This window comes from Pelodiscus sinensis, chromosome 18 (genome assembly GCF_049634645.1).
Source record: "Pelodiscus sinensis isolate JC-2024 chromosome 18, ASM4963464v1, whole genome shotgun sequence".
NCBI lineage: Eukaryota > Metazoa > Chordata > Testudines > Trionychidae > Pelodiscus > Pelodiscus sinensis.
The window spans coordinates 15,055,838-15,081,028 of NC_134728.1; the positions used below are offsets into that span (position 1 = coordinate 15,055,838).

Consider the following 25,191-nt stretch of genomic DNA (forward strand, 5'->3'; position numbering starts at 1 on the left):
CATCTGGAAAATAAATAGATCAGTTAATCTCCAGTATGAGATGAAGTTGTTTAGATCATTTGGTTTATGTGTTAACACCTTTTGGAAATTACCCCTACACCTCAAAGTTACATTTTCTAACAAATCACAAACAAGGAAGCTGACATTTCCTGCAACTGGGAACCCTATCTGATATTGTGCCATAAACATTATGCTGACAAGAAACAAATATGCCCCAAAAGAAACACCCTGCTTGAAGCTGGGCTGAAAATTTAGCTCTTAGAAGATCTGGACGGTGAGATTCAAAGAATTGCTCTCCATGACTGGACAATCCCCATGTCTCTAGTCTTTCCTATATTCAACTGGCACTCATGGGTATGGTTGCTGTAGGGATGTTAAATTTCAATTAATCAACTAATCGAGTGGTCAGTGGAATTTCCATTGACCACTCGATTAGTCGATGGGATGGGGGTGCACTTGCTATCCCACTGTGACTCTGCTTTTGAAATGTACAAGAGCCACCCGTGGTTCTTGTACATTTCAAAGGGAGAGGCTCAGCGGGGACTGAAGCAGTCCCTGCTCACGCGGGGTCCCGACTGCTTTGTGGCTCTTATACATTTCAAAGGGAGAGATTGCTTTGTTCCCCACTTGCTCTGTTTCCCCTGTTGTGCCTCTGCCTCCCTGCCGACCCCCCACAGAATGGTGCTGGGGGGAGCTGGCTTTTAAGCTGGCTCCCTCCATCCCCAAGGCAGCAATTGAAGGGAGACTAGTTGAGTAGTGACTTGAATACCCAATTAGCTTGGCATATCAGATAGTCAACTAGACAGCATTCCTAGGCTGCTGTGACATACAGGCAGTCCCCGACTTACGCGGATCCGACTTATGTCGGATCCGCAGTTACGAACGGGGCTTTTCTCGCCCCAGAGGACACGGACTGTGGGACCTCGCGGTCCCGCCGCCCGTGTACTCCGGGGCGAGAAAAGCTGCTCCGCGTCTCCCTGGTCTGCAGACCAGGAAGACGCAGAGCAAAGCCACGGAGGGGCTCGGGCAGCCGGGCAGCCCAGGCGCGCCTGGGCTGTCCCGCCGCCAGCTTCCCCCGAGGCTTTGCAAAGCCGCAGAGGGGCTGGGGCTGGGACTGCGGGGCAACCCAGGCACGCTGCGGGCGTGCTCCAAGGATTTGCTCCCTGTCTCCATGCAGACCAGGGAGACAGGGAGCAAAGCCGCGGAGCACGCCCGCAGGGGGAAGCTCAAGCGCGCCCGGGCTGTCCCGCTGCGTGCGTGCTCCAAGGCTTTGCTCCCTGTCTCCCTGCAGACCAGGGAGATGGGGAGCAAAGCCTCGGAGCATGCCAGCAGTGGGACAGCGCGGCGCGCCTGGACTGTCCCGCTGCCTGCGTGCTCTGCGGCTTTGCTCCGCGTCTCCCAGGTCAGCAGTCCAGGGAGACTGAGCAAAGCCGTGGAGGACTTGGGCATCCTGCCACCCCCGTCTCTCTGGTCTGCTGGGGGGGGGGGGTGCAGCTCTGCCCCAGGCGTCCCCAAGTCAGCCGCTGCTGAAACTGACCAGCGGCTGACTACAGGAAGCCCGAGGCAGAGTTGCTCTGCCCCAGGCTTCCTGGAATCAGCCGCCGATCAGTTTCAGCAGCAGCTGACTTGGAGACGCCTGGGTTTCTTAAGTTGAATCTGTATGTAAGTCAGAACTGATCAGTTTCAGCAGCGGCTGACGCCAGTTCCGACTTACATACAGATTCAATTTAAGAACAAACCTACAGTCCCTATCTTGTACGTAACCCGGGGACTGCCTGTAGTGTAAATGCCACCGGGCGGATTTGAACCTGGGATCTCTGAAGCTGAGTATAGGAGCTAAAAGCCAGCTGGCTCCCAGCCCATGCTGTAGAGGTCTCTTGATCTTATCTGTTGTTGTGGTCTAAGTGCCACTGCATGGGTCAACGAACCACACTATGCATGTGGGTTACATACTTCCCCTAGGTGAGGAAGGTGTCTGAGCTTCAGAGACCCAGTTGGTATCTTGGACGAGCCCCGAGCTTCAGATACCCAGTTGGTATTCTGGACGAGCCCCCACTTGTAACCGCCACAGGGCGGATTTAAACCTGGGGTCTCTGAAGCTGAGTATAGGAGCCTTTACCCTCTGAGCTAAAAGCCAGCTGGCTCCCAGCCCATGCTGTAGAGGTCTCTTGATCTTACCTGTTGCTGTGGTCTAAGTGCCACTGCATGGGTCAGTGAACCACACTAGGGCTATGTCTACACTGGCGGGTTATTGCGCAAGAACGGCTGTTCTTCCGCAGAGCGTCCACACTCCCCACCCACTCTTGCGCAAGAAGATTTACAGTAAACGGTGGTAGGAGAGGTTTTCTTGTGCAGGGCTACTCTCTTTTCTTACAGGCGTAAGGTCTCTTGCGCAAGAGTGCAGTGTGGACGCGCGGCAGGGGTTTCTTACGGAAGAAAGCCCTATGGCTAAAATGGCCATCAGAGGTTTCTTGCGCAAGAGAGCGTCCACACTGCCATGGATGCTCTTGCACAAAAGCACATCTCGCACATGGCAGTGTGGTTGTGTTCTTGCGCAAAAGTTCTTGCACAAGAACCCTTGCACAAGATGTTCTTGTGCAAGAAGCTGCCAGTATAGACATAGCCTAGGTGTGTGGGTTACAATAGCACTTCCAAAAGCCTGGGGGTAGGCAGTCAGGCTAGCAGGTGAAAGTGAATATAAACCAAAGCAAGGCTTGTGATAAGGCCAAGTTAAAATAATGCAAGTAAACCTATCTGCAAACAAAATGAAGCAGAAAATCAGTAGCAAATCACATTACACTGACCTGCAGTTGAACATAATCACAATCTTCAATGGCATTTTCTCTTGATTTCTCAGAAGAGAATTTAATTTTGTTTGGTTTATTGAAAGGATTGCTTTGGAGTGAATCTAGTTCTATTCTTCTATGTGTTGAGATCTGCTTTGCCATTTTATGGTCTGTGCCAATGTTTGGTGGCTTGGTCTCTTGTTCCTCACAATTCTTTCTAAAGAGAAGCTTTCCATTTGCTATGATGATAGATACAAATCTCTTGATATCATCTGGAATTGTGCGGGCAACCATAACAAACCGATCAAGATCATCTGGGCTCGTCTGAGGTTTCTTAATGACCAAAACTTCCAGTGACCAGTTGCAGTTATTCAGTGCTTTCCTTGTTTGTACCAAGATCTGGAATGAGTCTGTAAGAATTTTCAGCTGTTTATTAATTCTGGTTTGAAGGTTATTGTCAGTGGCACAAGAAGCATTCATCTTGATGGCCTGAGCAAAGTCCAAAAATTCACCCAAAGATACTTTTATGTGATCAATTGCTCTATGGATTTCCTCGAGGTTTGTCTCCAGGTGTTCTTGGAATCTCCACTTACTGCTTACAAAGATCATCAAACTTGCAATTGAACTGGATACACTGTGCTGTAGCTTAGTCAGTGTCTCTATGGCTACATCAAGCTCCAATTTAATTTCTTTAGCAGGTTCTTCTGATGAAGACATAGAAGAGGACTCAGCAGAAGTGGTTGATGATGTCGATAGGGTGCTGGTCCTGCTATCCATACTGGAAACTGATAATCTGTCTTGTTCTAATTTGGCATCTTTTGACAGCTGTGGGGGAATGTTGTAAGTATGGTTTCCAAAACTACAGTTGTTTTTCTCAGTGCCTTTCCCGTGCTGTGAAGCCACAGGGAGCACTTTTGGAATATCATAAACATTTTGTACCAAGTTCTGTGGCTCGACCTTTGGAATCAGAAAGCTTGGAGGAACATGATAGTTACCATTTTGCCGCAAAAGTAGCATGTCCCGTGAGGATGGTACATCATAATGAGGGATATCATTATGAGGGAAGGTCAATTTTCTCTGTACTGGTGGGACATCATACACTTGTGGGCTCACCAATTTGCTTTTGATATTTGTTGATGGAACATTTTGCAAGGTAGCACCATATCTGGCTGGTGGTATATCATAGAACACCTGCTTCTCCGGGGAATGATCAGAAGGGTCTTTTTTTAAACCTGTTTTTTCAGATGATACTGGAATATCATAAATCCATTCTGACTTCCGTGGATTTGGCAAGGTATTATAATGACCCAAACATTTTCTTTGAGACATATTTTGTAGTGAAATGTCATGGTCTCGAGCAGTTGTGGGGGGGACATCATATACCTGGAAAGCAGCACACAACGGTTACAGCTGGTATTTAGAAATATATGCTCAGATCCAGAGTCTCTGCAAATCAACATAGGTCCACTGACGTCAATGGAGCTACACCAGTTTACATCAGTTGAAGCGTTGGGACATAGTTCTAATTCTGTTCCCTCTCTGAAATGCACAATTATATTGCTAATATGAAATATCTAATATATTGGCCAAGTATATTTTTGTCATATCCATAGCTTATCAACTACAATATAATGTTAATCAAAGACAGTTTTTTATAATGCAGCAAACAAGATATCATGAGCTTCTTAACTAGCAGAACTGCCACAAACTCACACATGACAATTTAAAAAAAGCACAGCTGATCACACTAAAATAATTGCACTGTATTTACATTTTCAAAGGCTTCCTGAGATGCATAGTGATTTGATTCAATGTGGTACAACAGCTTCTTGTGCCTAACTGATCTTAATGATCTGAAAAATGCTGATTGATTCTGGTGCAATAAGTAAGAATAATATATTATACTTTGGGCCAGATGGTGCCTGGTTGTTTCACAAGAGTGGTGGGGAATGATGGAAAGATGAAAAAGGTGTGTGTAATCCCTGAGCACAAATGCAGGGTCTGAGATTTGCCACAGTTTCCAAGACTGCAAAGTACATCAAAAAGTGGAAAGGAAGAGGTGGGTCTCTGACTTTCCCCCTCTCATTGGTCCATGCATCTGGCCAGGTATACAGGGGCTAGGTCTACGCTATAGCCTTTTTTCAGAAAAAGCTACTCGAATTGCACTTCACAATTTGCGCAGCTTTTTCTGATTGCTTTTCCGGAAAAGGCTTTTCCACTATTTGGCCCAGTCTAGATGGGGCCAAATGGTGGAAAAGCCTCTTCTTTCAGAGGAGCCCTTATTCCTCATAGAACGAGGTATACAGGGCTCCCCGAAAGAGCACGTTTGCTCTTCTGCAAAAAAAAGCAGGGAAAAAACCCACAGTCTAGACATACCCTGGGTGTGGGCAAATTGCACTTCTAATGGCTTCCTCATGCAATGGGATGCACACTGAGGAAGAATCCCTCTCAGAATGTACACTGCGGTATGCTGCAACACGCTAGCCTCAAAACAGGCCAGTGACGAGACATCACAACTTAGCCTGAAGTTTAGACTAGAGAAAAAAAAGACCAAGTAGAGGACTTGATAAAAAGTCTTCAAATATGTTACAGGTGGCTATAAAGAGGATCGTGATCAACTGTTTTTCTACCATGGAAGGTAGGAAAAGAAATAATTGCAAGGGCAATGTGAGGGGCACGGGTGGGAGGGGAAAGGGGCCACTAGCAGCCAGCAGCAGCAGAGTCCCTGGGACTAGCAGGTGATGAGAGAGGCATAAGGGGACACATACCTCCAAATGCCATAGGTGGGAGGGGCAAGGGGCTGGCTAGCAGCCATCAGGGCCAGAGTCTCTGGGCATCTCGGGAAATAGCAAGTAGGCCTGGCACCACACCAGGGGTCTTTTCCCCCCACTCACCGGCAGTAGCAGGGGAAGTGGAGAAATGTGGCCCCAGCTCGCTCTGCTTTCCCAGCATGTCACTCAGGGGAGGGAGCAGGATCAACCCCCGCTCACCAGCGGGAAGTGGAGCGATGCATCTAGGGGGGCAGAGTGAGATGGGGCTGCATTGTTCTGCTTCCTCCGCTGCTGCCAGTGAATGCAGGAGGGCCAGACACTCTCCCCGCTAGTCCCCCCGGCTGCATCACTCAGGGGAAGAGGCAGAGTGGGGATGGAGCAAGTGCATGGAGAGACAGACCAACGGCTGGGAGAGGCAGGGCCTGGGATGGAAGGGGGTTGTCCTGGCCCTTCTCCAAGCTGGGGGCGGGGCAGTCACATGGCCGGTGGCCTTTTCTGTCTCCCCTAAGCAGTTGCCCCTGAATAATGGGCTTAATCTGCAGCAAAGTTATAACACAAAATTTTCCAATTATAAGGACAGTGACGATCTGGACGAGGTTACCAAGAGAGGGTGTGGAATCCCATTGCTGGTGTTTTTAAAGAACTGGTTAGACAAACACCTGTCAGGGATCATCTAGAACAAGTGCACTTGGCCCTGCCTCAGTGCAGGGGGAGGGGGTAGATATTCCTCACAGTCCCTTTGTATGATATTATGGTATTAAATAATCTAACATTCAAGCAGTGCTGTTTTAATGTCTTGAAAGATTGATGGCACTTAGCTCTCATGTTGGTGTCCCATCTCCCATCAATGGCATGCCCAGCATAGCCGTATGAATTCTGCTGTATGAGTATCACAGTATTAATGAGAGGCTATTCTCTGCCATTCAGTGAGTAACACTTACACTGCCCACTGGAGAGTCTTGCTGGACATGGATTTTTGCCTTTTCCAGGCTGGAAGGGATGTCATAAAGCTGTTGCTTCTCTGTCTGGCAGTATTCTTTGGAGAGGATCGGCACAGAGCCCTTTCTGGTTGTGGGTGGAGTAGCATAGATCTAATCAAATACAAAAGTCAGGTTGAGTTAAATATTATTTATTGCAGCACCAACTGGAAACTTAACTGCCTTGAATTCATGCACAGAATATCCACTGGCATCAACAGATACTCCGTGCATGGACACAGAGCAGGATATAGTTCTTAGAATCTGTTGGACTGTTGAAAGAAATCTTCATTGTATAACAGTGCTGTACAGAGGGGAGATGAGCACAAGGGGGCGCAGTGGGATGTTGCACAATTTTGTCCAGCTCATCTGAGGAAGTGAGTTTTGCCCAGGAAAGCTCATGATCCTATATATTTTTGTTAATCTCCAAGGTGCCACAGGATGACTCATTGCTTTTAAAGATACAGGCTCACAGGGTTGTTTCTCTGAGACAATCTTAAAAGACAGTGAAATGTGTATGGTTTTAAAACTTTCCTGATCCCATTCTCTATCAATCTTTTTGCAGAATTAAAAAAAAAAAAAAAAAAAAGGGTAGAAAAGTTATCATTTACATTTATAGTGCATAGTAGAACTGCTGCATTTGTTAAGGAACTCAGAAGTCCTGAATTCTTAGTCCCGCTTGATGGACATATTCAGGGACATGACAGGACTCACCTGAGTGAATAAGGCCATCCGGAGTTGTGGTGATGGAACATCATAAACCTCACTTCTTATATTTGGTATGGAGGCCCGAGACGCTGTGGGAAGAGTAAACAGGTGCTTGAGGGAGAAAAAAAAGAGAAAGAAATGAGAATGTTGAAGTGACCTTGGGGTATCTATGAGAGATAATAATGAGTTTGATGGCCATTGCTGGAAGAATTCCTTTTAGGATGTTAATTAAAAAGCTTCTGTCAAATATTCCTGCCATGAGTGCAGCAGATTAGACTTGATGATCTCCTAGGGTTCTTTCCAGTTCTAGTATTCTATGATTCACTGCCCCCTATGCTTGAAAACTGCTTGTTGTCTGTGTGTTAAACACACAGGCTTAGTCTACACTGCCGGTTTTGCCAGCGGTGAGCATGCAAATGAGGCCAAGATTAGCATATAATCGTACCTCATTTGCATAATTTATGTGAGCCGGTTTTGTGTAAAGGGTTTTTGCAGAAAAAAAAGTAGTGTGGACTTTTCCTTTGCGCAAAACCCCCGTTTTCCGCAAGATCCATTTTTCGCAAGATGCCTCTCTGAGGCATAAGAATCTCGTGGAAAATGGGGGTTTTGCGCAAAAAAAAAGTCCACACTACTTTTTTTTCCACAAAACCCCTTTGTGAAAAAATGACTTGCATAAATTATGCAAATGAGGCACACCAATATGCTAATACGGGCCTCATTTGCATATCCACTGCCAGAAAAACCGGCAGTGTAGACGTAGCCACAGGTTTATTTTTCCTGTAACCCCTTTGTACTAGTATTCTCACTGTTTCAGAGATGAATTATTGACATATGAAGGCAGGACTACTCAACATGTGGCCCACAGCCCATTTGTTTGCAGCCCACGGTGTGGATTGGGTTTACACAGGGCTCACCACATGGCCCTTGGGTGGGATCTGTTGAACATGGCTAACTTTGTATTTCAGAATAACGTCACTGCTATGTAGACATAGCCTTACGGATTTATTTCATTGTTTACTTGCAATATTGTTTGAAGAGGGATAGGAATGAAAATACTGCCCTGACTGGAGGTGCAGGATATGTGTAGTTAAAACATTAGCAGAATACTGAATAGATATGAACATGGGGAAAAGGATTTTTCACTCATTCCAAAATTTTTGTCTATTCAGCAATGAGATGTCTTTGGGACTCTACATTTGGTTAAGACATAAACCATTACAACTCTAAATTTCTAACTCAAAGTAGCTTCCACTGAAGCTTTATGTTACCATATGCTATTTAAAAGTGAGGGGCAGTATTCCTTGTCATACTCAGTCACATCCACCAAATTTAGAGCAATGGAGTGACTCATAGTGTATGGTAGGACAAAACCCCATCTTTTTATCTACCTGTTTCATCTTTGAGAAAGACCTAAATGACTGAAAAGTTGGTTTCTAGAAAGGAAAGAAAATAATTAAATGACCTTGAATTTCATTATTATTCTGCAAAAGAAGCCAACTCTCTTGCAAAACCATCTATATCAACTGACCTAGGACAGACTTTGTTTTTCTGCAAAGACTAGGTAAGAAGGTAGGTCCAGCTAAAAGGGTCTCATTTGGCTCCAACCTACTGTCAGACACAGATAATCTTATCTAGTGGATGGTAAAATGTGAATCAGTGACTATCACACCTTCTGACTAGATCTGCTACCAAAAAGAAATCCTTTTGTATATTTTCAAGGTCAGGTAGGCTAAGAAAAATGGCAGAAATTTTTATTGCATGAGAAGTAAAACAATTACAATCTTTAAAATGTAGGTGGAGAGTCCAGACAGTTTTTTTTTCTGAGGGGCTTATTTTTCTCAATAAGAGTCTCTCAAAGATTTAGCTTCACCCAGCTGCGGAGAGAACAGCTGAACATATCAGAAAATATGCCAGTTGTCCCATACCATCTACATGGGGTAATCTAGGATACTGCAGTTTGTACCACTGCACTCAAACGGGATGTCTACTTCTACACCTTCAAATGCATGTGTAGGGGTGGCTGTGAACTCCTGTGGTACAGTTGTTCTTTGTAGTAGCAACTGAGGTGTAGCTCAGGCAAACCTGAATGTGTAAATATTAGAAACATCATAAAGATTTTACAGTATTTTTTCTTTCCTTGTTAAAGAAAAAAAAATACTGCTGAAAAGATAGATGCAACACAATAGCATAGCAGCTTAGCAGGCATTGAAGGACAGCAGAACAGAAAGAAAGAAAGAAAGAAAGAAAGAAAGAAAGAAAGAAAGAAAGAAAGAAAGAAAGAAAGAAAGAAAGAAAGGCCACGTATCTCTCAGCTTGTGCTCTAAATCAATGGAAAATGGGTCTGTGACAGTTTCAGGGCCTGATGTTTTTAAAAGTGGGGGCATGGCTGCATACGCAAAATGCTGAATTTGTGTATGCATTCTTTGAGATTAGTTGCATAAATCAGCTCATTGCCTGTACAGAAGGCAAATTATGTTCTTCTGCATATTCAGTTACTCATTTTGATTGTGCAATTATGGTAATCTCACACAAAACAGAGTGCAATTTTGAAAAAAAACCAGACCACAGTCTCTCAGACACACTAAGGTCACTTAGCATCTGTTGAAATTTATGGAGATTGCCTATCTCCTAGAACTGGAAGGGACCTTGGGTCATTGAGTTGAGTCCAGCCCCCTGCCTTCACAGCAGGACCAATTTTTGCCCCAAATCCCTGACAATTTTTGCCCCAAATCCTTAAATGGCCTCCTCAAGGATTGAACTAACAACCCTGGGTTTAGCAGGCCAATGTGCAAACCACTGAGCTATCCCTTCCCCCATTAATACACCTGATAATACACAGAGCAACACTGTAGTCACTTTATCCTGCCTTTTGATGCAAAAGAAAGGAAGATAGCTAAAGGAGGTAAGTGGAGTGAAACAGTGGCCCAGAATAAATGATTAGATGAATCTCTTGCATCCGTTATAAGATGACTTAATATGTAGATAATTTAACCTTTATAACATGAGTTTCACTTAGGGGATGATCCATGTGAAACTCTGGAAATCAAGAACAAAACATAAAGTAAAATAAACTGTAGTGAATGGCATGGATAAATGCCTGCTATTACTGCTCATTTTTAATTAGAAAGACCTTCCAGGTAATTATTTGTTATAATGGCTGTAGTTTTCAACTGCCTACATTATAGTACTCAATTTACATTTAATAAAAATAATATTTGGCCCTTCTACATGCTGTTGGAGTGCCTGAGCACATGTGGGATTACCCACATGTGAACTGGGTAATCATGCATTCAAGGCTAAAGAAAGAGTGAGCAGAGAAAGAGAGGGTCCTTCCCTGAGAAACTGAAAATCCATGTTTAAAACCAAGGGGACAATTTTGAAGTGAATCCTGAAATGGACAGGGACTCGGGCTATGACAGCGCTTTTTTATGCAAAAACCTCTTCTGCAAAAATGATCGAAAGAGAATATGCAAATGAGAGTGTGAGATATGCAAATGAACACTCCATTTGCATTTCCTCTTCCGAAAAAATTTCTTAGTATAGCCGTATCCTCGGGGTATGTCTACACTGCAGAGCTTTTTCGGGAAAATGGCCATTTTTCTGAAAAAACTTCACTTACGTTCACATTGCTATCACATTCTTTCAAAAAAAAAATTGAAAGAACAGAGGGGGGGTTTCGACATTGGTAAACCTCTTTCTATGAGGAAGTAGCCTTTTTCCAAAGAGCTCTTTCGGTAAAAAGCATGTGTGGATGGGGAAGAGGGAGTTCTTTCGAATGAAGAAGAAAGAGGAAAAAGCAGAGGTGCCCTGGTGGCCACTCCGTCCATAGTAATCACAGATTAAATACGAGATAGCGTCCATTCAGAGTGGACGTCATCTTTCAAAAAAGAAGATCTCTTTTTCATTGTGCTTTTGCTGTGTGGACGCTCTCTTTCGGAAGAAGTTTTTTTGGAAGATCTCTTCCAGAAAAGCTTCTTCTGAAAGAAGCCTGCAGTCTAGATGTAGCTTCAGTGGAGAAGTTGGTGATCCGGGGCATGAGAAAACTGGTAGCAACAGTCTGAACTTGCTGGAGAACTGGGACATGGAGAGACTAAAGGGAGGAGAGTTGCAGCAGACTCAGTGAGAAGATGACAGTCTGGATGAGAAGTTCTATATATAACCATATTGTTACAAATTATCTTCTGGATTATCTTTGGGAGGAGTGTCAAATCCCCATAAATATGAAGAAATGTGTGTCTGTGCATAAACCATCAATGGTTAAACTCTGGAATTTTATAGCTTCATGAATTTTAGTGTGTGTTTGTAGGAACTGTAAATCAATTCTATATTCTACCCAAAATCATAAAACCATTATTATATTCCTCTTTACTTCCTGTCTTAAGTGGTTGGGCACTTACATAGCTGCCACTTACTATCATGGACATGGGCTGTATTACTGTGATGGTGGGTGATGTGGTTCCAGAGATTACTATATGGCTGTGTCTACACTGGGCACTTGAATTTCCACAAGAACACTGACAATCTCATGTAAGAAATCAGTGCTTCTTGCGGAAATACTATGCTGCTCCCATTCGGGCAAAAGGGCCAGTGTAAACAGCTCAGAATTGTTTTGCGCAAAAAAGCCCCCATCGCGAAAATGGCGATCGGGGCTTTTTTGCGCAAAAGTGCATCTAGATTGGCATGGATGCTTTTCCGCAAAAAGTGCTTTTGCAGAAAAGTGTCCGTGCCAATCTAGACGCTCTTTTCCGCAAATGCTTTTAACGGAAAACTTTTCAGTTAAAAGCATTTGTGGAAAATCATGCCAGTCTAGACGTAGCCTATATGTTTTATAGGACTATTTACAATGGAATGATACAAATATAGTCCAGTATTTATTCAAGTAGCTGAAACAAAGCACCGTTTACTTGGCTGACTTCACTGAATCTTCAGCTGAAATTCTCAAGTCCTTAAGAGTCTGCTGAAAAGGTAGTGGCCATCAGGCTTTTCCCACCTCTCACTGGTATTTTCCAGCACTTAGCACCTTAATATTTGCTTATACTCTTACCTGATTGGTTAGGCTTTGGGTCTTTTCGCTGAGTAACTGTGCAGCCAAAGCTGGCACTTGATATATTTCTTGAGTAGGTGGAGAAGAAACTGAAGAAGGAGGTGGCTTAATCCAACTGTCCATCCGTTCATATGTAGGTGACAATGTGGAAGGCTTGGGAGCTGATGGAACCTGGTAGATATTTTGTTGACCAATGGGCAATTCCTGAGAATCATGCTCAGAAGAGGGAGAATCAGTCAGAAGCTGGAGACGATTAGCAGGAGCTAGACCTTGTCTTCCATGGAGGGAACATTTCCACCACCCCTCACTCTCTAAGACATTCTGCTCGAGAACCGTTAGGATGTCTCCTTTGCGGAAGGCTAGCTCATCTGAACACTCAGCCTTGTTGTCATACAATGCCTTTGCCAAGGTATTCTAGAAAGGAAAAACAAATGCAGTGACATCCGCCTGACTTGTACTCTGCAGAAATGTTATGTGGAGGTACCAGATTAACATTTTCTCAGTACCTCAATTCATGCAATATTAATATAGAACTGCTAATATTTATCCTAAGGGTCAGATCTCAAAGCATCGGTTTTACAAAGTTAAACCTTTTAAACATTTGCCTGCCATGTTTCAGGGTGCTACAGAAATAAATAATACCATAATATTATTTTGCTTTTTTTTAGCAACTTCCCTCTGAGGCTCTCAATGCAAATATTAATTATATTAACCTCATGTACCCCGCTGCAAAGTATCATGAGCTGAGTTTTACTGATATAGGAACCGAGGTCAAACTATAGACACACAGGAAGTTTATTGTGGATCCATGAATAGAACTCTCCCCACCTAACTTCTGTCTAATCAATTTATCTACCTACACACTATCACACATGGTGTCCAAGTGCCTCGCTGCTAACCTCGTCTGTTAACCACAGAACCATCCTCTCTCTCTTTTCACAGAAAACACAGCACTGGGGGTGTTATTATTCATTTCCTTTCTTACTGGATCCAGATAGTGACTACCCTGAGGATTTCCTGACAGCATCCACTGGCACTAGCAATGGTAGATATGAGAGCTACTGGTGGTTTTATTGCTATATCCTCTCATCCAGCTGTTCTGGATGTAAAAGTACAGTAAAGACTTGATGGCCAGTCTACACTAGCATTTTCACCACTGTGAGAACTGGGAAAGCAACAGCACTAGCACAGTGAGGGGAGATTTCCCTAAAATCTTCAGAGTAGACAAGGCCCCTGTGAACACGAGATTAAGGAAATTTCAAGTCAGTGAGCATAATAACAGCCCTGAGAATAGTGATGCTGCTAGTTTCTTTACTGATGGAAGATGATGTCCACCTGAGATACTTTATATGGCCCCCATTATGATAGTATCCGAGCACTTTACAACTTCCAATGTATTCATCCTCACTGCACTTCTGTGAGGTCAGGAAGTGCTATTATTCCCATTTTACAGGTGGAAGCTGAGGCACAGGCACACTACACCTTTATGACAGAGCAAGGAGTTGAATCCAGGTCTGCCCAGTCTTATGCAGGCATATTAATCAGAGAACAAGCTTTCCTCTCTGTCTAATATTTGTGGAGATCACCTGGATGTGGTTAAACATGCTTTGTTCATAGAACTCATAGGTATTTACGAAGCAATTTATTTTACTATTCTTAAAATAACCAAAAAGAAATAGCATATATGGCCTTAATCATGTGAGGTATTTTTGTACAATTTACTACAGCTGATGAAAGGATAAAAAGAAGTATGTAGAGTCTATTTCCCAACCAACGCCATGGCTTTATTTTCATCTTCAAAATAAGACCAGCCACTTTCCCCAGGGAATGTGGGTCAGGAAAAACAGTTTCATATCCAGAACTGTAAATAATGTCCAAAGAGATAGCGTCTGCATTGGAAACATAACGCCTTGTATTTTTATCCAGTGCATTTGCCACAAAGCAACAGCTGGTTTGAAGTATCAGGAGAAGAAAATCAATTTGTCAGCTCAGCTGATGAAAGTGGCCTGTTGTTGGTAGCATACATTTCTTCATAGGGAAGGCAGGGAACAATGGCTCTTTTATGATATGTGGGTTTCTCCATGCACCCTGCACTAGCAACTGTCAGAGATGGACAGCAACAGACCCCCTTACCTTGTGTCATAGTTTGATTTAAATGGTCTTATTGCTTTGTACGTGTCAGTTCCAAATTGTACTTTGACGATGCCAAATGTTAGGACCATCTGTGTTTAAGTGAGACATTCTGTAATCTCATCATACAGTATAACCCAGGCATTTCACATTGTCACAATTGTGAATAAAGGCTTGAGTTCCTTGCTAGCACTGAGCAACTCCAACCAACACTAAGGCACTTTGCTAGGCACAGTACAAACATCCAGTAGCAGATTGTCCCTACCCTTAAGAACTTGTGAATTAAATAGAAAGGATGGACAAAGAGAATCTTTATATAATGTTTTTGTAGATGGAGGCAACTGAGACATAGAACTATTAAGTGACTTGTCTAAGTTCTCTCAGGAAACCTGTAGCAGCCCCAGGGAAAAACCCCAATTAAAGAAGGAGTTCCAAATGGGAGCAGTAACCATAAGCTCATCCTTCCTAGTTGCACCAATGTAAAAGAAAGGGGATACCCATGGTATGGCTTGAAACGACATTTGGCGATCAACCTGTCGGTAGGTCATTATTTATTGGGAAAATGCCATGGTAAGCATTTTTATGCCCCGAGTCTATGGTTGCAGCACACGTAGTGTAAAGCTTTCTGAGGATTACTGATTTCAGGAGGGTTGAACCCACTTACAACCTTAAGCTTGGCCCATGTGTTTCTGTAGGAATCTCTGTAGATAAGAAGCACAAGTTATGGCCCATGATATATGAATGTATGAAATAACAATTATATCATCTGTGACTCAGAGACACTCAAACATGATTTCAGCAAGTATTTCTGGGGAAAACATGCCAAGTCCTCTCTAATCTGCTTGCATGGGGATAGATAGGTCTTCTCCTGTAAATGTACACGGAAAGACAATCCCAGTACTAGAGATGACACTAAAGAGTCCTAAATCCACACCCTTTATTCTTGTATCTTAAAGCTCATTCTGCCGCAAAAAGTTTTGCAGAAAAGTTTTATAAGATCTGAAACAATAAATGTTTCATTTGGTGAATCTTCATTAAAGTCCAATAATAACAAAGGGGAAAACAGACACAAAAATTAATTGGGCATTTAGCAAAAATGAGACCTTGTGTTCTAAAAATATAGGAGTCAGTTTGTCTCTTGATACACAGCTATTGGCATTGTTAATAAAATGGTGCACACGGTCTCTATAGTGTGTTATAACTTCTAAGCAAACATTTATATATATGATTACTTATGTTCCGTGGCTAACTTATATGGGTCTATATTTTCAAAAGTGGCCTCTACATTAGCGCCATAGACATGTAAAATTGGGCACCCCAATTAGGCACCTAAAATTAGAGAGTACTTTTGAAAATCTGACTCGTAAATAATAAATCTGTTGTTCTCATGGATCATCTTGTATTCCATTTGAGAATTCCATTCTTAATAGATGAACTCAATAGGTGAATGCAGGAGAAATGCCCAAAATTTCTGGAACAGCTTTATTAGGCAAGATGTAATTAAATTGAACTAGTGAATGATTGAAGGAATTGGACCATGATTAAGTGACTGATATTAAACATTGGTTTTAAAAGCATATTTTTTAGATTGGGGAAGGCAGTAAGTTTGGAACAAATAAAAACTAGAATAGAATCATAGCACTGGAGGGAAGGAATCTTGAGAGGTCATCTAGTTCAGTCCTCTGTACTCATGGTAGGACTAAGTATTATCTAGACCAGGGGTGGGCAAAAGGGCCTCCAAGTGGGTAGATTGGGCCCGCAGAGGCCCTGCTGCTCCCCTGCCCTCAGGCCAATTAGCACCTGAAGCTTTCTCCTCTCTGCCTCCACCCTACGAGCAGTGTGCAGCGCTTCAAAGCACCACACACTGCTTACAGGGCGGGGGCAGAGCGGAGAAGGCTTCAGGCCTGGGGATGAGGAGCATGCAAAGCCTCCTCCTGCCCTGCCAGGAGCATGTGGTGCTTTGAAGCGCCCTTGTGCTGCTTGCAGGGCAGGGGGAGAGGGAGGAGCATGGGGGGGGGGGGAGAGCGGAAGAGGTTTCGCACTCTCCCCCACCCCCAGGCCAATCAGGGCCTGGGGATGAGGGAGCTGTGTGAAGCTTCCTTCACGCTTCCCCAGCCCTGCGAAGAACCCATGGCACTTCAAAGTGCCACATGCTCCTCGCAGGGTGGGAGGAGGCTTCCCGCGCTCCCCGCCCCCAGGCCCTTGGCAATGTCGGTATGTCTAATTTACACCCCTCTGGCGACAGAGTGATGTAGTCTAGACATACCCTTGGAGCTTGAGCTTCAGATAAATGGTCAGCACTATGGGAATCAGGAGCAGATTCCTTTCCATCCCCATATTATGCATTGCACATTCCGGAGTTACAGGATTTCTCCATATACTGTAGACTTCCGATAATCTGGAACCTATGGGACCTAGGTGGTGCCGGATTATCAGATATGCCGGACTATCAGGAGGTACTATAAGATGGTTATATATATACTGTATACATTATATACTGTATATAAAGTGTTCCTAGCCCTTTTTATTGTACATACTGTATACAGTATACTGTAATGTTTTCATTTTTTAAAGCCTTTTTTACCCTTTTTGCTCAGTTCAGCTGCTGCTGCTGTTACCTTGTGACTCATTTTTTGCCGAAGCTCACTCACAAGGCTCTTGCCATTTTGATGCCAGACTATCAGTAGTGCCGGACTACTGGATGCCGGACTATTGGAGTTTTATTGTACCTCTCTCCTGGAGCAAAGGTATTGGTCACTGCTAAAAGTCTGATTCCAGATTACAGAGGCCTGTGATCTGATTGGTATAATAAATCTTATGTTTGTAGGAGTTATTGTCTGCTTATCCATTGGACGATAAGTTGTATAATATGTTCAAAAGGTATGGAAACAGCCTGGGTTTATTAGTGAGTATTTTAGACCTATTTGCCTTAGCACTCATATTTGAAGAGATTTTAGCAGCATGCACAATTACAAAACCTTATAAATATACTACTAGATTATTACAGGTTATTATCCAAACTCTAAATGTTTGTTAATTTATTGTTGTTATTTTAGTCTTCTGGCACAAGTTCCTGCCATAAATTGTAGAGCATTTTGCATCTAGATCTTGTTGCAAAAACCCAACTTCCTCCCTTGAAGGGTTTCAGATCTCTGTATATTTTTGGTGTCCACAGTAATGAAGGACCATGGGAAAACCACAGCAGCATACCGTTACACTAACAACAAAAACACAAAGCCAGTGAGGTAAGTTGTTCTGCAATTAACCCCTTGAGCTCCAAAAAGCAAAGGAAAGAGACCAACAGTGGACCCAGAACTTCAGGATGAAGAAGGATACCTTCCTCAAGCTCTACAAGTGGCTCGCCCCTGCTCTGCAGCGATGGGACACATGCATAGGGCATGCCATTACCCTCCATAAGTGGGTGGCCATTGCCTTATGAAGCTTTCCACGCCAGGCAGCTACCGATCCATCGGCAACCAGTTCAGCGTGGGGAGATCCACTGTTGGAGTGGTGCTCATGCAGGTATGGCAGTCACTGGCCTCTGGGTCAGGAGGGGGGGCTGCAATGAGGAGATGGGCTGCCCCAGGAAAAACGGTGGGGTGGGGGGTGGTTTAAGTGCCCTCCCCGAGAGGGTTCGGTCTGTCTCAGCCGTGCTACCGACGGCCCACGGTGGCCAGGATTGCAGCGGGGGTTGCTCCTGGGAGTGGGGCGCGGGGCAGTGGTGGGGAACGAACACGCCCAGCCAACCAGGCACCCCAGTGACCCTCGGTTTTGTGTCTCTCTGCAGGTGGTCAAGGCCATCAACAGGGTGCTGCTCCACAGAGTCGTCCGCATCACTGACCTGGATGTGGTCATCAAGGGAGTCGGCACCATTGGCTTACCCAACTGCAGGGGGACAATCAACGGGACTCACATCCCCATCCGTGCCCCGGAACACCAGGCCTCCCTCTACATAAACCACAAAGGGTACTTCTCCGTGATCCTGCAGGCTGTGTCTGACCACCGGGGCCAGTTCATGGACATCAATGTGGGCTGGGCTGGCAAGGTGTACCGCAACTCCTCCGTGTGCCAGAGGCTGCACACCGGGACTTTCTTCCCCAGCTACCACATCAGGGTCGGGGACGTGCACATGCCAGTGTGCCTGGTAGGGGATGTGACCTACCCAATACAGCTCTGGCTGATGAAGCCCTACACGGGACACCTGAACCCCTCCCGGCAGGCCTTCAATGCCAGGCTCAGCAGGGCCCGCATTGTGGTCAAGGGTGCCTTCGGCCAGCTGAAGGCCCAATTTAGATGCCTCCTCACCCACCTCGATCTCTCCTAACACAATATTCCGCACGTGGTGGCAGCGTGCTATGTGCTCCACAATTTATGTGAGAGGAAGGGGGAGGCTTTCCTGCCACGCTGGATGGCAGAGGCTAACCACCTGGCTGGCCAGTACACACAGGCCTGCATGGCTGCCATCCGGGAAACCCTTCAGGGGGCTGTCCGCATCCGGGAAGCCCTGTGGGAGAGCTTCCAGGCGGAGGAGGAGTGAAATCCTCCTGGCGTGCCCCACTGGGGCCTTGTGCCTTACATTCCACCCCCACCTCCTTCCCCTTTCCCCTCTCTAACTCTCCTTCCTGATGTAAAATAAAAACACCCGTGTTGCCACGAAAAACTCTATTTAACATAACTGGGGTGGGGGGATGGGAGGAATGTCTCTCCCCGGGGTCAGGAGCCTGTCACGTGCCTTCATGCGTAGATGCATCTGGGGAACAGGCCAGGGCCCCTGCATGGCACTCAGTTGGGGCCACATGTCCCGGCTGGCATGGCCGATGCACAGGTTGCTGCCTGCTCCGTAGTCAGCAAGGACCATGCACACGGTCCATGGGCTCCCCCTCCCCCGCTGCCCCACATAACAGGACTGAGATGGCACTCACATGTGGAGGCCTCCCCGGCCTCGGATGAGACTGCTGACGGGCTCTCTGGTATGGCTCGGGGGTCCTGAGTGCAGGGCATGCTCCCTGCAGGCTCCTGTGGCTCCTACTACAGTAAACTTCCAATAATCCGGCACCTTTAGGACCCAGGGGGTGCCGGATTATCAGATATGCTGGACTATCGGAAGGGGGGGGGGCTATGAGGGGTCTGGAGTGGGGTGGGAGGGGATGTCACCCCAGACCCCTCAAAGCCCCCCATTCTGATAGTGTGGCTCTGCCCCAGGTGTCCCTGATTCAGCCGCTGCTGGTCAGTTTCAGCAGCGGCTGAATCAGGGACACCTGCAGCAGAGCAGCTGGGGTGCTGCCGGGTTGGTCCGGTAGCGCCGACCGTTGGCGTGGTGAGACCAACCCGGCAGCATCCCAGCTGCTCTTGGGGATGCCTGGGGCAGAGTAGCTGGGGTGCTGCCGGGTTGGTCCCGTAGCGCCACTCCTTGGCGCTACTGGACTAACCGGCAGCACCCCAGCAGCTCTGCCCCAGGTGTCCCCAAGTCAGCTGCTGCTGAAACTGATCAGGGACTGATTCCAGGAAGCCTGAGGCAGAGCTGTTCTGCCCCGGGCTTCCTGAAGTCAGCCGCTGGTCAGGTTCAGCAGCAGCTGAATCGGGACACCTGGGACAGAGTAGCTGGGGCACTGCCGGGTTGGTTCCCGCAGCGCCGCACCTCGGCGCTACTGGACCAACCCGGCAGCCCCCCAGCTGCTCTGTCCCAGGTGTACCCAAGTCAGCTGCTGCGAAAACTGATCAGGGGCTGATTCCAGGAAGCCGGAGCAGAGCTGCTCTGCCTCGGGCTTCCTGGAGTCAGCCGCCGGTCAGTTTCAGCAGCGGCTGAATTGGGGACAGCTGGGGTGCTGCCGGGTTGGTCCCGCAGCCCCGAGGGGCAGCACTATGGGACCTACCCGGTGGCACTCCAGCTGCTCTGCCTCCAGCTTCCCCGATTCATCTGCTGGTCAGTTTTAGCAGCGGCTGAATCGGGGAAGCTGGGGGCAGAGCAGCTCCAATGGTCCGGCTGCCCGGAGCACTTCCGGGTTCCTGTTGGTGCCAGACCATCAGGAGTGTCGGACCATCAGATGCCGGACCATCGGAGTTTTACTGTATTTCAAATTTGGCATTACTCCTCAAAGAATGAGGTTTACCAAAGTCAAATTAAGCACTCCACATTCATTGCATAGCTTAAGTTGAAGTATCTTAACTCAAATTTTGGCACTGTCCACTCTGCTGGAAGTCGAAGGGAGCACACTCTCCCTTTGACTTCCCTTACTCCTCATAGAAGCAGGACGACCGGAGCTCCCTTTCAGTGCGAATTAGCGTGTCTTCACTAGACGCACTAGTTTGAACCCCAGAAGATCGACTGTGGCTGCTTCGATCTTATCTGTAGTGTAGACGTAGCCTCACAGCATAGAATACAGCACTGAGCTCCTTCCTTCTCTAATTTACCTTTACTCGGAGAAGTATCGTGAATTACTAAGCAGTCACTGGTTGCTCTAGTTGTTCCAAGATGCTTTATTCTTAAAACAGCTCAACCTAGTTCCGGAAATTGTGCCCATAGTAACTGTGTGTAATTTTGTCACTGTAAATAACAACTGACTCATTTTTTTGAAGTACATGACATGGTCATTCAGAGTGGAAAAATACCTTTTTTGGTGCAAAACCCGTGAGAGCATCTACACTTGCCCATGACTTTTGCCAGGAAACTCAGCAGTTTCATCAGACAAAGAAAACCACCTCTGTGAGAGGCGTACAGCTCTTACCGGTGATGTAATAGTGAAGACATGTTCTTGCTATACACAGAGCTTTTAGCCACTGTAGGGTATCCCATTGTGCTTAGGTGACTACTCGGGCCATCTGCTGCTCCAATGCCAGCTAAACAGATGTGTGGAAAGCCCTGGGAACTTTGAAACTCCCTTTCCTATTTTCTTGGCAAGTGCTGTCTTCTTATCTGTCCAGGTGAGAATGCCTACTAAATGGAGCAAATGATCCCCTGCATGCAGCAATGCTGAGCAGGGAGAGGGACCCCCGAGCTGTGTCTACACTGGCAAGATTTTGCGCAAATACTTTTCACGCAAGAGTTTTTGCGTTAAAGTATTTGCGCAAGAGAGTGTCTACACTGGCAAGTGCTTTTACACAAGAGATGTGCTTTTGCCAGTGTAGACGCTCTCTTGCGCAAGAAGGCTCTGATGGCCATTTTAGCCATCGGGCTTTCTTGTGCAAGAAATTCATGTTGCTTGTCTACACTGGCCTCTTGCACAAGAACAGTTGCACAAAAGGGCTTTTTCCTGAGCGGTAGCATCATAATTCTTGCACAAGAAGCACTGATTTCACATTAGAACATCAGTGTTCTTGCGCAAGAACTTCCCGCCAGTGTAGACAGGCAGCATGTTTTTGCACAAAAGCAACTGCTTTTGCGCAAAATCATGCCAATGTAGACACTGCCCCGGATTTCTTATGATCACCTTCCCCTTCCCAGGAAAGCTGGTCTGTGGGGCTACATCTAGACTTCAGGCTTCTTTCGGAAGAAGCTTCTCCGGAAAGCGGGCGTCCACACTGCCAAAGAGCATGGAAAAAGCGATCTGCTTTTTCGAATGATGAGAATCCACACTAAATGGATGCTATCTCACACGTAAGCTGAGATTGCCATGGATGGAGGAGTGGCCACCAGGGCACCTGTGCTTTTTCCTCTTTCCTCTTCCTTCGAAAGAACTTCCTCTTCCCTGTCCACCCACACCTCTTTCCAAAAGAGCTCTTTCAGAAAAAGGCTTCTTCCTCACAGAAGGAGGTTTATCAATGTTGGGAAAATCCCTCTGTTCTTTCGATTTTTTTCAAAAGAACACGATTGCAGTGAGGATGCAAGTGAAGTTTTTTTGGAAAAACGGATGTTTTCCAAAAAAAAAACCTCTGTAGCATAGCTATTACCTGGGATAGCTGCTCTCAAAACACTGCTCTCGTTGGGGATGGAAGTGCTGCAATGTAAACACTCTCATGCTTGTGACCTTAAGTGAGTACACAAACCAGTGCTTTTCTTTTACTGGTTCTCCATTGTTGGTGAAACTGACAGCGCAAGAACTCTGAAAGTATTGACGTAGCCTCAGACACTTGACAACCTGATCAGCCAGTACAGTCAGGCTGTAAGATATATGTGTGTCATCAACTGTATATGCAGCTGTTTGTCCAAGATCATTTCTAGGTACGTGATTGGGGGCACCAAACCTGAGATAATTTTTCAAAACCACGCTTCAGAGGCTATGTGTACACTGCAGGCTTCTTGCACAAGAAGTTTTTAGCAGAAGAGATAGTCCACAAAAACTTATTGTGCAAGGATGCATCCACACTGCAAAAACGCACCGGAAAAGCATTGCGCTTTTGTGCAAGGGAGTGTCCAGAGTGCGTGGACGCTCTCTCTCAAGAAAGCTCTGATTGCCATGAACAGAATGGCTACTAGGGCACCTGTGCTTCTTTTAATAGGTAGGTTTTTTTGCAAAAAAAAAACGTTTCCCGTCCACACATACCTTTTTGTGCAAGAGCTCTTGCACTAAAAGGATTTATTCCTCGTAGAAAAAGGAATATCTATACCACAAAACCCCCTCTGTTCTGTCGATTCACTGTAAATTTTCTTGCGCAAAAATGCACTCGAGGTGTGGACGCTCTGTGAGTTTTTATGCAAAAATGGCCATTTTTGCACAAAATCTCTGCAGTGTAGAGATAGCCAAATAGTCCTTCATGCTTGCCTGGGACATGGGTAAAGATTCAGGATCACAGGCCCTTTCTGTTATTTGAGTAGAAATGCTCCCTGAAGATCATGTGTATGTTTATTAGCCAATCATTCCCACGATCACTAAGACCTCTGGGTGGCTGGAACAGGAGATAGTTCTCTTTTGATAATTTGGGAATTCCATTTTTTGTTTGTTACCAAAAAACAGGAAACTGGCTGTCTAACACCACTGGCCACAGAATGCTGATGAGGCCAGATGTGTACAGTTCTTTGATAGTTTTATGTGATCTCTATACTTCTCTTTAATGTGCATGTGTAATAATCAATCCACTATAAACACTAAAGCAGCAGAGATGAGATCAAAGTATTTTTGTCTATGTTTTTTGTTGCTTCTTAAAAGTCCCATGTTTCCTGAGAATGCAGTACTTCAAGGACAGCGACATCTCAGATGAAGATTCTCAGAACTAGGCAAATTTTAGGACAGTGTGACCATCATGCCCAAGCCCATTTTGAGAATTTATTCTTCTCTGAATATGTATATATAACCTCTATGTATAACCATGTGAGTTAATTACATAGTCTGAAGGGTGGAAAGGCACATTAATGGCTGATAATGGAGATGAGAAGCGGCAGTTTTAGCTCCCTGACAACACAAGTTGGAATCCTACTTCAGTTAACACAATCTTCCATCCTTTTGAAAAAGTAACTTAAATTCTTCCATATCGCAGTGCATTTGATCAGACAAAATCTGAAAAGGTGAGGTTTTGCACAGATCCACCAGGCTGCTAACCTCCACCCCCAGCCAGAAATTATTTCTGGATGCACAGTAGAAAATTTAAGAAACACTTTGGGATCCTAGAGAATGAAAGGTGATATGTAACCGTATGCTTATTAATGAAAAATAGTGGGAAATAACGTTAAAAGTCCATAAAGCTGATGATGCAATTATTTAACCTCAAGTAGCTGTAGCTACATATACATAAAACCCCATATATTTGTAAATAAAGGAATAATATTATTTCACCATCTGATATAAAATTAATATTTCCAAGAACTAGATGATACAAAAATGTTACTGAAAATAAAATCTAGTATAAATAAGCAAATGCCACTAGCAAGATCTTGCGTGTTACAGTAGTGAACATAGTGGTTTTCCAGTCAGACCCAGCTGCCAAAGTGCAGGCATTTTACTTACGAAAACCTGTGAGTTGTATTTGAAAACCCTTATTAATTATTAATACAACCCAAAAGCATGCAAAGCATTTGAAAGGATCTTAATTTCTAGAAAAATAAATAAAAATATTTTTTCCCTTCCATTGTCTTTAATTTGCTTTGAAAAATCTTGATCGCAGATTTTTAGTTATGGGTATTTCATCGGTAGATTGAAACTTACATTCTTAAAAGATGTAGCCATGTTTTAAGTGTCCTTTAAAACCTTGAAAGTACTCTTTAGTGAAGGAAAATATGGCTTAAAATATTTGAGAAGTAAAAGAAAATACAATTAAAAGCTGTGGATAGTTTGCAAAACAATTATACTGATGTATCAGTGACACCTCTTGGGTTGTTTACTGAATTGTTTCCAGTTAATCTAGTCGCCTCTGAAAAGAGCTGAACAAATAAACATTCTCCACATGCCTTTTGAGATGTGGAATGAGGTTCCCAGCCGAGTTCTTTTTAAACAGTAGCCTAAGTTAGGCCAATTTAACTTGACAAATTCAATTAATTGTAGACTGTCAGCAGTTAAAATATACTAACACATGCAGAATAAAAGAAAAAAAATCTTCAAATTGTCTGACGTTTCTCCAAATATACAGGCTTTCTTTCTGATTCTTTCTTGACAATAAGTGTTTATTGTTGGTGGAGATGTGTAATATTTTTATGGGACACGAGTGATCTCAGATGCTTTCATTTAATCTGTTGATCTGTTTGTAGTTAATGTAACTAGAAAATGTAGTAAACCATTAACTAATTATTTTGATTCAACACTTGTTCTATCTACAGAAGTCCCATGCTCTTGCATTATATATATTTTATTCTCTATGCAAATAGTTATCTAAAGTGTTAGAGGACCACTGAGGGATCTAATTACCTG

The 25,191-nt window shown here is 44.8% G+C and overlaps 1 protein-coding gene across 2 annotated transcripts in view; it reads right to left on the bottom strand.

The window, feature by feature from the left end:
- Window positions 1–25,191, bottom strand: part of CASS4 (Cas scaffold protein family member 4) — a 39,922-nt gene that overhangs the window by 5,957 nt on the left and 8,774 nt on the right. For both annotated transcript variants that reach the window (XM_006129397.3, XM_006129398.4), the window contains exons 2-5: window positions 12,287–12,700; window positions 7,249–7,353; window positions 6,499–6,648; window positions 2,805–4,169 (exon numbers count right to left, since the gene is read on the bottom strand). In XM_006129397.3, the coding sequence (XP_006129459.2) occupies window positions 2,805–4,169; window positions 6,499–6,648; window positions 7,249–7,353; window positions 12,287–12,700 (2,034 nt within the window). The remainder of the gene's footprint in view (window positions 1–2,804; window positions 4,170–6,498; window positions 6,649–7,248; window positions 7,354–12,286; window positions 12,701–25,191) is intronic.